Consider the following 12,797-nt stretch of genomic DNA (forward strand, 5'->3'; position numbering starts at 1 on the left):
TTGTTTATCGGGACTCTGTAAAAACAAGTTCACCATTAGTAACATCTATTTTTCATAATTTTGCACCGAACCTTAAATGCAATGTCTAGGCCTTAATACACTACAAACTACCTCGATAAAGTTTGAATTATATATGTGATGTATTACATAATTAAAGCATAATTTATTACAAAAAGATATATATACGTCATAGCGGAGTAATATTATGTAAAATTAGTCTTCATAATGGAAATGAATCTCATTTTGCGCGTATCTATTTTATATACTTTTCAAAGAAATGTATAAATCATTCCCAGTTTTGTTTTAGTGTACAGTGTTTATTTAGCTAGACAAAAAACACATTTCGCTCGACCACTGAAAAATATCTCATTATAAAAATTATAATGGTTAAGTTACCTCGTAGCTATCAAAAGGTACGTTTCTAAACATAACTTATCTATGGAATATCTGTAGCAAATCTGTCAGTAGTAAACAACCTGGATGAAGTATAATAACTCCAATAGAAAATAAAACAATATCGGTATAAAAATAAGAAACATTATTGTTTGTATATTAAGCACTTTGTTCGTACCATCACTTGTACATTTGTGACAGCTCATTTTTCACCTTCGTCGCACATGTTGATATTTTATTTTTGTAGTAAACATAGTTGAACCTCTCATTGTAAAAAGAAGTGTTCAATGTACAGATAAATTTAAAACATCAAGGTCGATTTTAAACTGATATAAGTTAACATATAGCTTTAGGTTTTAGAAAGATCAATTTAAAACATTTTATGATATTTTCATGACCAAACCCATTAAACAGAGTCAACGTTTACCAAACGTAAAGACTGTTGAAATAAAACATGCTATTTCAAGGCTATCACGCTTTACTTGTAGTATTTGCAACATTTTCATTCATTCTTAACTTCACAGCAAACCCCGCTTTATCTTGATGTGAAATCTGTACATTTGTTAATATCGCCTTAAACTAGGACACATCAGAAAAAACACTCTACCCGTTATCAACCAAGTGGACAAATTGCAATACCAAGAAAGAATGTTTAAATATATACCTGACTTAAAAAGACTCTGTATAACTGTCCAGATGAAAATTTTCAAAAAAAATAATGTTTTAACCTTTCATAGACTTCGGATTTCTGAGAGCTAAGTAATATATAATGGTCATTAATGTAGCAATCATCATCTGAAAAAGACACAGAAAGCCTAAAATATTCAGAGCTTTTTCAATCAGTAGCAAAATCATGTTGAACGGTTTTTAAATTGCTTTAGATGACAGTATGCATTTTTGATGCTTTACATTTTGACATTTACAATATTAAAATAATATTATTACACTGAATGATTTGACTAAAACAAATGTGTACATGTGTATGTTGAATGTTGATGGTCATAGAAATCTTTTCGTAATAAATTTAAATTTCAAGAAGTAAAAAAGGACATTGACCAAGAGCTAAAATGCTCACGAGCATTTCTCTTTGAATTATATAAATTTGATAAAAAGCATTTATGCTTTCATGTTTCCTGTAATGTAAATTCTATGTGGATTTTGTCGATACGATAGTTGGTATTGACGCAATGGTTTTCACAAATGTGTACCAAAGATTGTTAAAATAAGTCAGTCTTAGGTAAAATTTCTGACATTTTATCCAAAAGTAGAAGAAGTCCATAGCGAGTTTTAAACTAGTACTTAACTAGTCTTAACCACCCCATATCGGAAAGGTTCCGGCTTCCTAGATCGTAAAACTTACTTAACAGATGACAAGGACGCAAAGGTACATGCTTCGTAAGATAAGGGTCTTGAAGCACAACACGAACAATCATATCTGTAAACATCAGGCATTTTCCTTTTTTATGTAGTTAATTATGACACTTCACGTTTATAGTGTAAAACATCCCTCGAACATAGATAATCAAGGACAAAGTTTAGACCTTCTGTGAGAAAGTTTATTTATTTGTATAGCAAACAGGTGCTAGATAATCATACCAACGAAACTGGAAATGTAGGGACAATTCGCATAGGATATGAGTACTTCGATCATACAATACATCGTACCTGTCCCTGTTCAGCTTGTATTTTTAGCGATGTTTAATTTCACTATCTTAATATCAATCTGCGGTTGTATTTGCGATAAATTAGATGCTAGGTCTTTAAAGTGGTTAGAATCTCCTTATTAATTGGTTAACCACTTTGATACAGTACAGAAGCTTTTTATTTTATATATATTGATGCACAAATGAATAAATGATGAAGAAAATGAGATTATCTTGATAACATTTGATAACTGACATTTTGCAGAACTGCATATTGAACACTTTCGTGAAAATGCATGTTAAATTTTGAAGAAACATTTTTCAAGTGTCAGGCTTGTTAAAGAAAGACGAAAATGTATTAAATAAACATTTTGTAAACATCCGAATTGACTTGTTACTAAAATGAATGTTGTTTTTGTTGTCCACCCTCTTGTCAATAAGTATATTACTATTTAGATATAAACAAACAATATATGGAAAGTTAAACAAACTGCAGTTTGAATAGACATAACTTATCATTTATTAAATACTAGTCTAACACTATTGTATAAATTTTCGTTAAAAAACACCATTTTCTCGAGCTAATCGTTTAAACAATATTTATCTTGTCTGATTCCGTTGCGACACGATTTGTCATTGGTTGGAAGTGTCTCCTTTTGAGCAATATAAGGCCCAAAAACCCTAACCCAAGCAATTTGTTGGTATGTTCGTTTTTTGAACGGTGGATGTGTTTGTTATTGTTTTTTTCTGTATATAAAATGTGTACATTTTCTTTTTAAAAAATCATTTGTCGGATCTACCGTTGAAACGCCATTAGTCTGAATCCGTTTCGGGTTTGTTTTTTCCAACATTTTGGAAGGAAGGTCTAGTTGCAATGGGGGGAATGTATCACATTTATAAAATGCACTAGGAATGTAATATTCTTATTAAATTTTCACTTTTAAATAACAATCTGAGAAAGTTCATTCATGGTTACTTTAACATTTAAATCGACTTTTGGATTCTTTCATGTGAAGAAGCTATTTAAGTAATTAATAATTAATGAACGTCGAAAGTTGAACTCAGGTATGTTCTTAAAATAATATAGTAAGGGGTACCTGAGGTCTCCCACCACCAAAAATGCTGTCGCAATATATCCTTTACAGTGTTGGTGCGATGAAAGAAAAAAAAAACAACAACAAAAAAACATCCAGAACAAAAATTAAACATTCTTAAAATAATAAAAAAGGGGATAATTGATTTATTATCCATTTATTATCTCATTACTATCTAGAGTGATTCTAAAATCTAATTAGGCATGGATTATAATATGTGATAAATCAACATACGTAACAAAAATAGAGTCATTACTTTCGACAAAAAAGAAACACAGAAATAAACAGATGTTTGGTAAAGTTTTTGTCGGAAAATCACCAGACAGTAAAAGTGTATCTGAATATGATATTTTTATAGATAAAGAAACAATGTGCTTGTTCCATAGGTAAATCTGTCCGGCAGAAGGCTCGAAATTTCCACGGACTAACATCATTTTGAAAGCATCAACTTATTTATTTGTTTAACTTAAAAACTCAAAATATAAAGGCAAAACAAACGCAATGATGCACACAGGCTGCAATATTTTAGAAGAGCTCAATGTTATACAAAAATAAATGCAACACTAATCCAATCAATTTGTCCTTCTTTCAAGCTCGACGGTCTTAATCGTTTCAGTATTTGTTTTTAACACTATCGAAAATGATTCACATTCATCAAACTTTATCGTCACATTTCAAGTAAAATATCGAGTTTTATTGTATTTTTAAGACTGCCGGTCTATTCATTTTTATAAAATAGGGGCTTAACAAATGTAAATCCCATCTTGCAACATTTTGCATTTAAATAATACACAATGTTTGTTTTTATGAACTGGCACCATTTTAAAAAAAAATAAATATCAGAAGTCACCTATTGAGATCCCTTACCTATTTCATCAACATTCCAAATGACACGATGTCCATTTAACATTGCTCATAAGGTCTATATGCAAAGGACCGACAATAAACGATTGTTAAACGTAAAGTGTACAGTATACGGGACCAATTTGTTAACCATATTTAAACAAAGTAACTAAAAGAATCATTCGTTAACAATTTTGACTGTGCCTACCCTTTCAGTTCTGTTAACTTAATTTTATCAGTTGAATAATTTTAAGCAAGCTTTATAAAAGTTGCTCACATTCGTTTTGGTGCATTTGTGATAATGATGATGATCACAATGAATGTCAGACTTTGACAGTGTTTAATGTGGTTAGGTTCCCCTAATGAAATGGTTAACCACTATACAACAGGTTATTACCTTTGTACGTGCGAATAAATGCACGACTGAATAATTGGGAGAGAAAATGAAATTATCAAAATAGTATTTGATAATAAATATTTTTGCAGCATTGTGCATAAAACGTTAAGAGAAATTTGACAATCTTTTTATGTCTTCTTTGAATTGTATTTCAATGAAAATACTTTTAGCTGAATAGAGCATACAGTACGTATGAGTTTGTTTAGTCCTTCGATGTATCGAGATGGTGTCGAATCTATCTTATTCTGCAACCAAAATTAAATACTCAATAAAACAATTCTAAAAAGAAACCAATGTTACATTGTTTTATTTTTATTTCATAAACATACTGTCTTACCAAACCGAGTCTTTTGTCTCATTTATTTTTTTTCTTTGAAAATAAACATAAATAAGGAATTTGATAATATACGCTTTGTGATGTTTTTTTTGTTAGTGTTTATATTTGTACTTGATTTACTTTATTTGTTAGCCACTCAAAAAACAACAACAAAAAACAAATTATTATCACAATAAACAACTGATTAATCATTGTTGTACACCAAATAGCCACAAGTTAGCTGTTATTGAAGTCATCTTATATTTCGAGTATTCATATCAATTAAATAGGAATACAAAGGTGTTTACACTAAAGAAAGGTTAAAAAGCGACTTAAGGAAACATTAAATGTAATGTCGGTAACTTACCCAGTTTCAACCGAAATATACCTGAATTAACAATAACAGTCTGAAATATTGTTTGAAAACAATATATCTCGACTATCCGACTTTCTTTTATTATGATACCATACTGATTATTTGTTTGTTTGTTTGATTCGACGGTGCACCGACACAAGTTAGGTCATATTGCACCGGAACAGGAAAAATGATTTTGGCTAACCTCGGGTGTTACAAAGGTGCAACACCATGGGTCAAAACCATTTCACATGCTTGAGCTAAGAGATACATAGACTTTAGTAACTCAAACCCATTGTTTCGTCTCTACGATCAGACAGGCAATTCTGCTGCCCAACAAGTATAGTCAATAATGATACTACACTTGCATTACGTAAAATATCCCCCTAAAGAACGGATTAATAATAGGCCTACTATGTATGCTTTATGTAATTAATATATAAACGAGATCTAGATACGATATGAATGAATACCTGTAATACATATCAACAATAACAAACCTATCCGAAAGAAAAATCAGACCTATCCCAAAAATAAATAAAACTCAATGTCAAGAAGACGATAATTATGACACCGAGACATTGGACAATTAATAAGACAGTTAGCATAAAACAGAAGCACTTTGATCACAAGGTAAAACGAACCTATCCATATTGTTCTGCTCATTTAATTTCGTCTAATTTGTTGGTTTTCATATTATGAAACATTATTCGCATTGGCGGTTTACGATTTAATCTGAATTGATGAACAATTGAATATCAGATCCAAGTGTTATGACTCCCGTAAACAACTTTGATACAGTAGCATTCTATTTCATATGCCTAAATGCACGATAATATAAATGAGGGAGAAAATGATATCATCTTGAATGCATTTAATAAAAGACATTTTGCAGACCTCTATAATAATCAGATTTGTGAATATTGAGCTGGATCGATTAATATACAAATGTCTAATGTAAGAGATATTTTTTATTTCAGACTTGCTTTTGAAAAACATGATCAAAGTCTTAGTTTTCCAAAGAGAAAAAAAAGAAAAAGTTTCACACAATCACACCAGACATCCGGATTGCTTGCAATTTTAAAGAAGTGTTCCTTTGTTTTCTCAAATCTATTGAAAACAATTGAGGAAAACTCAAATATAATTAGCAACATGATTATCACGTTTACGTTAAAAAGGGCAAACTATTCTAAAATTATCAAAATTTAACAAAGGCGTCTTTATATGATATTCACTGAAAATATTTTCATATGTATTGCCCCATATTGCAATAAGTTGACATAGGGTTAATGGATTTTGCACCGGTGGGTTTTTTGTTCACATCATAAAAGGATAATTCGAAATACAATGCTAGTCAAATATCAAATAATAAGACGATTAAAGGTTATGCGCAAGATTTGTTAGTCATTTAATGGACCCCGAATTAAGTGTTCTTTAAATATAAAAAAAGTCAATTAATGCCATATCAAATTCATTATGTGACAGTTAAATGTATCTCGTATAACTACAAATGTCACCAGATTAGTGTAATCAAATTAATTTAATAAAATAAACATTAATGATTGAAGTTCCTTAATGCAATCAAACGAATAACTAACATACCACCAGCATTTTGTAGCAAGTGTTTATCTAGAAACATACCTTTCATTGATAAAAACTATCATAGGTCAAATAGTTTCAAAGAGAATCGATATGGTATGGCACAAATGTATTCATTTTGAAAACATATCATAGTAAGACTTTTAGGTCTGTTTTTGTGATAACTCAGCTAGAATATTGGTTTCCTTGATTTTTGAAATGAGCATGTATTTGCACTTTGTTACATAATATTATAAACAGTATTTTGTCTTCTGCTTTAAAACAGAAAAAGGGGTAACGTCTTAAATTTCGAGGGAATAATGGAGAAATATAAGATATGACATTAATAGTCCTCTGCTGATCATCGATGACACTTGATGGTGGGAAAAGTGAATATTTCTTGAGCTGTTAAAGCAAAATAAGAAAACATGCTCTTTGTATGAACAGCTTTTGATTTTATATTCGGTCTACGGTCTTTGCCAATTTTGACAATTTATTTCAAGAAAAATTGGTCAAAAGATTCCACCCATTTTTATTGTTGGGACGAAAATTTCCGTAAGTATTTAATAATTTATAATTCTGGCTAACAACTTGATGCCGTATGGGTGTAGATAGTAATAATTCGAGATCTTTGAGATCTTTGTCCAAGAGTGTTGAATCTGAAACTATCAAAAAATAACAAAGAGTTAAATTATTATTATAACTTTTTGGGTTTTTCCTAAATTTATTAATCTGTCTCTATGAATTGTTTAAGTATGTTACCAACAAAATGTTTGTTATCCTAAAAAATGCATGTTATTTGTCGAACTCCTAACTGTTTCAATGTGGGTTATCAAGGTAAAAAATTCAAGCGTTTGATTTATTTGCATGTTAAAAGATAAGCACGGGTTCAGTGAATGGCTGTTTCCAATTATCTAATGAATTCAAACATTCCAATTTGTGTTGAATACTCTGGTTTAACTATTTACAACTAATACTATTTAATTCCCACGGCAAATGAGGTACCATCGTTCATCAGTGAATACTGCATTCTGTACTGAAGTGTCTTTTAACACACAATTGTTACGTAATATAATATTATTAGTTTGTTTAGTATATTAGTTGTGTTTTTCTACATAATTATATGATTATAAATTTGTTTTACTGAAGCATACCAATTGGTCTTTTTACATACCGCCTTGCTCATTTTGGACATATATGGCAGATTAGGCAATGGTTTTGCACAATACCAGCGTTATTTACACGTGCTTTTTTCAACAATGAAATGACAATATATTTTTTTTACATTTTATTATAACAAAATAAAAATACATACTTTTGTATAAAGTTTAACATTTTTATTGGACATGGAAATGTTTTGGACCATTTCTATATATACATAAAATGAACATTTATGCATAATAATACAATGCACATTAAAATTAATTATTTACTAAATTAAACTTACTAGTACTCTACTTAAAAGAAAGAACTCATTGTAAAAATGAGTTTCTTTCTCTTTAACAATCTAGTAACAAAAAGAAAAAATGTAAAACACATTGAAAGAACACAGATAAAAAAATTCTTGCACAATTTTTCCTTTGTCTTTCATTTGTTACAATAGATTTATAATAAAAAATAATCCATATGTACGTATAACTCGTGTGTATTTTTCTATAGCTTTATTACGATTACAAGTACCTTTTACTTCCGATATTATTAATGCAAGCTTTTTCAATTCAACTTCTTATCACCTGATGCAGATGTGTTTCTAAGCAGTGCAATTAGTGATAATTTTTTTACACGGACTTTAGCCTAAACCCGTGTTATAACTAATATATTACAACATATCATATCAACCTTACGTCAATACAAATAATGTATCAAGTAAAGCTACAAATAATGGGACTGTATGGTTACACAATAATGCATTAGTCAATGGTAACATTATAACTACGATTATGTATATGATACTGAGGTAATTTGTTGAAACAAAACATCAAAAGAAAAACAATACGTTTGACAATGAACAACAGGTGTTGACTAATTATCATGAAAATAAGAAGAAAATCCAACCGGTCATCACACAATGACAAACACTTTCATTTGGCTTAACTCACACCACTTATACAGAGCTACAGAAAATCCATTAATGTGACAAAATGAATATGATTGTTGATAATAAACTATTTGTAGCTTATTTTGAAGCACTGTCGATTAAGCACGAACAGTAATAATGTCTACTGAAGAAACATTTAAGTGACCAAGTTGGGCACGGATCAATTCTTTCTGTCATTTGAGAAAATGCATTTTGCTAGCCTAACAAAACCATAATGTTTCCTGCACACGATCTCAACATAAATGAAATTTGTTTATTTCAAAATGTAAATCAATTAATAATGTATTATTACACTTGCATAAAACCACAATTTCTTCATATTAATATTGATACTTCTTTTTACATAATTTATGCCGTATGTCTTTTTCTGTCCTTTTTTATATTTTTCAATAAAGTTACTGATGATATTCCTGCACTGCTACGACCTAAGGTCATGGGTTGTTGTTCAACGCTTCTAACTCCTCGCCAAAGGTATTCAATTCAGAATTACTATGACCAGGTCCTGTATACGTTCGCTTCCAAAGTGCTCTAACAGTTTTAACTGAAGATAATAATCTTTCTTTAGTATGTTTCACGTCCGAATTGTCGGACTGGTGTACTGTTTTATGAGGATTTCGTAGAAAGTCTATGTTTCGGTTGCTACATTTTGTATGAACAGAAAAACTCTTGAATAGTTTGAAGAACAGATATATACATACGACACCTGCTAGCAAGATTGCCCACCAATAATGCTGAAAAGACAATATATTACAATTGAAAAAATAAAAGTGTATCATAGCATAAAATTATGTATAAGTCCGCATCAAAAATGGAGTTGTATTCAAAGCTTGTTTATTCACCCATCTACAATGCCATTTACACATTATATGATACCGGTTTTTTATTTTTGGTTTTTACTTGTCTTGTTATAATTGTTGAATTTTACATATCAAATGGGTGTGACAAAGTATTGTTATCATTTAATTTACATACTAGTACTCACTCTTAAAATAGATACATTGTTCCCTTCACATTTAGTACCAGGATGACAATGTTTCATTCTAGGCAATGGTGTATCAGGTCCAGCAACTTGACACCGTTTTTGTACGTCGCAATAGCCTGTGTCCTTGTTACAAGGTGTGCCTGTAAAAACGAATACTTCTACTTACTATTTAATGAATGCCTCAAGGACCATAATTTACTCATAGATCACTGTGCTTAAATAAAATGAAGCAACAAGACAACTCGACAAACTTCAGCCACACAAAACATTCGAAAGAGGCGCAGCAAGGCGTCGAAAAAAAAAGTTAGGCACAAAAGTCGCAGAACGTGGGCACGGATAAGCAAAAACCTGTTCTCGCCATTTGTTGTTGTTTTTTTATTATTAATATAAGATTAAGTCAATATTGAAGAAATACTACTTGCCAGTTGGAAGCTGTACGGGACGAATTGTTGCATTACTTGAAATATTTGATAACAATGCCATGAATTCAGGATGTTGTTTAACCTTGTCTATATCGTGTGAACTGATACACTCATCAGACCGTCGTCTCCCTGAAATGTTAAAAACGGTCTTTGAAAAGTAGTCACACATTGTAAAGAATATGGACTATATGACAAATACTCATGCATGTCATAAACACAAAAGTAGCCTATTCTTTCAAACATTGACAGGTCATGAACTTATTATTGTGCAAAACAAGTAAGTTTTCATATATTTCTACTCTAGACCTGGTAACTTATTGCGAAAACAATTCATTTAGAATTTAAGGAATATGTTTTATTACAAATTGAAGTATATTTATATATCAATATATTTGTCAATTTGTAAGCACGCATTTGCCATTTCGGAAAACGGTCAAATAGCATTTGTTATCCTTAACATAGTATATTTTGTTCAAATGTAAAAGTAACATCAAATATAGGAATTGCAATAGATTAAAAGTTTACTAAGGCTATCACATTGCAGAACTACAAACAGTTTTTGTAGGTAGTGAGTTGAGATTTACTTACGACAGCCAATGTAACACAGCTTCTCTTTCTGTTCAATAGTTAGGTTTTCATTATCATTGGACATCAAGCATTCTCGCCATTGTATCAGTTTACATATCGACGCATTACAGCTCTACAAAGAAACCCAAAACAATACTGTCTCAATAAAATGGATAACTGAGATGTTTTGACATGTCATATGCGGATAAGGGCCCCGAAATTTTTTCTCCTTACCATTTAAATGAAAATCATGTAGCTAAAATTATTATGATATTAAAATGCGTTTGATTTTTAATTATGTAGCAAATTGAATTATTGATGACAGCACTATATGTGAACCGAATTACTTAACACACAACTGTATATAGAAATGCACCTAATATTTATCATTTAAAGTTTGCGTATATTATATAGCATTAAGGTAAAGATTTACCCCTGCGTCACAAACACGTCCATTTCTGCTGCATATAAAACCATCTTCTCGCTGTTGATCTAAACGTGGCGGTGGGCACTTAGGACCGTACATCTCTCCAGTGCGAAAGAGTTAAGGAACTTGAATTTTGTATTATAACATATTTTAGTAAAGGAAGTTGGCAAATGAACCTGACTTAACAAGAATGAAACAGCAAAATCGTTTGTGCCTGCTTCGTGAAACCGTTTATAATGTTCATAAGAAAATCCTATACTTGTTTTATTTCTATTAAGGTTGTGGTTATCGAAATTATCAGCACTTTCGTAATTTCTTCATAATCTAAATCGTATGCTTAGGAGAATATGATGCTAATATTAAGATTATCATTTCAAAATGTTTTGTAGTAGCATCTAGATTTTGTACATAGTTTTGATGAAAAGGATATTGGCAGTATAATTCGTCGACACATGGTTTAGAGTTCTGACAAACAAAATTCTCTGATTTATTTATAAACTGACAAATACTGCTGTCACAACATGGTCCTTGACTTGGACTGAAATAAAATGAAGAATTTTTTTAATGACAAGTCATTTAAAATATTTAATCTCTGTATGTATTCAGTATTTCATACAAAATATAATCACATTGCACAGGCTGCGTACTACATTATATTAGTAAACGCTCAAACGACATTTATGGTAAACGAATAAGTATTAAAAATACACAACATACTGGATTTAAATGAAATAAATATTTATATAATTTTACTTAATTTGCGTCAAAATGAGTATTTCAACTAAAATTGTTCCTGAAATGTCACAGATGCACTGCATGATTAATAGGTGCTGAAGAGCGTTGTCAATCCTGTTTGACAAGTTTGACATGGTCTTATTATGGTCTTATTATGATCTTACTTAATTGACATCCAACGTCAATTTATCATGTATCTTACACTATTAAATGTATTAAAACAATACCCTTTATGTATTACCTGCATTGTGCCGCAGCTTTTAGCATACATCTTAAACCCTCAGTTGCATTATGGGAATGACAGCAAGCATCTTTACCTGTATAGCAGTCGTTACCACAGTCACATTCCTCCTCGTCTTCAACTATACCATTACCACAAAATGGTATCTCACTACCTGGTGAATTATATGGCTAAATATTGAATTGGTACTCACTTATTGCTGAACAATAATAATGTTTGAATATTTAATAGCTCTCTACTATATGAAAAATATTGCTAAACATCAAATAAGTAACTCATTTCTTATTGAAATATTGTCTGAAAATTAGGTTGGAAACTCACTATCTGATAAAATGATAAACTATAAAATTGGTTATTCACTACCTAAAACTTTATATAGCTAAACGTAACTTTTTCACCCAAATACCTGCTCCACCTATATGGTTTTAAATATAACGCCTAGTAGTAAATGACTTTTGTTACATCTTTAACTATTTTATTTTAAAAAGCACACTAGTCAAGTAGTCATACCAGTAAAACAAGTTGTTGATTTGTTCATAGACAGCGCTATTGATATATATTTAAGACTACAAGGTGATAATTTATGGTGATTTGGTTTGTCCCCGCGTTGTGCGACATTATGCATCAAATAAAAGCCGTCGACTGGTTCCTCTTTCAGATTAAAACCTGCACATTCCTGCATAGTGTCATGCTTAAAAGTAAAAGG

The 12,797-nt window shown here is 30.6% G+C and overlaps 1 protein-coding gene across 1 annotated transcript; it reads right to left on the reverse strand.

Moving 5' to 3' along the window:
- Positions 1 to 8,718: 8,718 nt before the first annotated feature.
- LOC132714667 (disintegrin and metalloproteinase domain-containing protein 10-like) lies at positions 8,719 to 12,796 on the reverse strand. The gene is made up of 8 exons (XM_060697572.1): positions 12,602 to 12,796; positions 12,092 to 12,245; positions 11,546 to 11,653; positions 11,122 to 11,221; positions 10,710 to 10,821; positions 10,122 to 10,250; positions 9,700 to 9,839; positions 8,719 to 9,448 (listed from the first exon to the last, which is right to left on the reverse strand). Exons 1-8 carry the CDS (start codon positions 12,771 to 12,773, stop codon positions 9,149 to 9,151), a joined length of 1,215 nt encoding a protein of 404 aa, XP_060553555.1. The 5' UTR covers positions 12,774 to 12,796; the 3' UTR covers positions 8,719 to 9,148.
- Between the last annotated feature and the right edge of the window lies 1 nt (position 12,797).

The sequence above is a fragment of the Ruditapes philippinarum genome, unplaced genomic scaffold (genome assembly GCF_026571515.1).
Source record: "Ruditapes philippinarum isolate M1 unplaced genomic scaffold, ASM2657151v2 ctg7217_1_1_1_1, whole genome shotgun sequence".
Classification (NCBI taxonomy): Eukaryota; Metazoa; Mollusca; class Bivalvia; order Venerida; family Veneridae; genus Ruditapes; species Ruditapes philippinarum.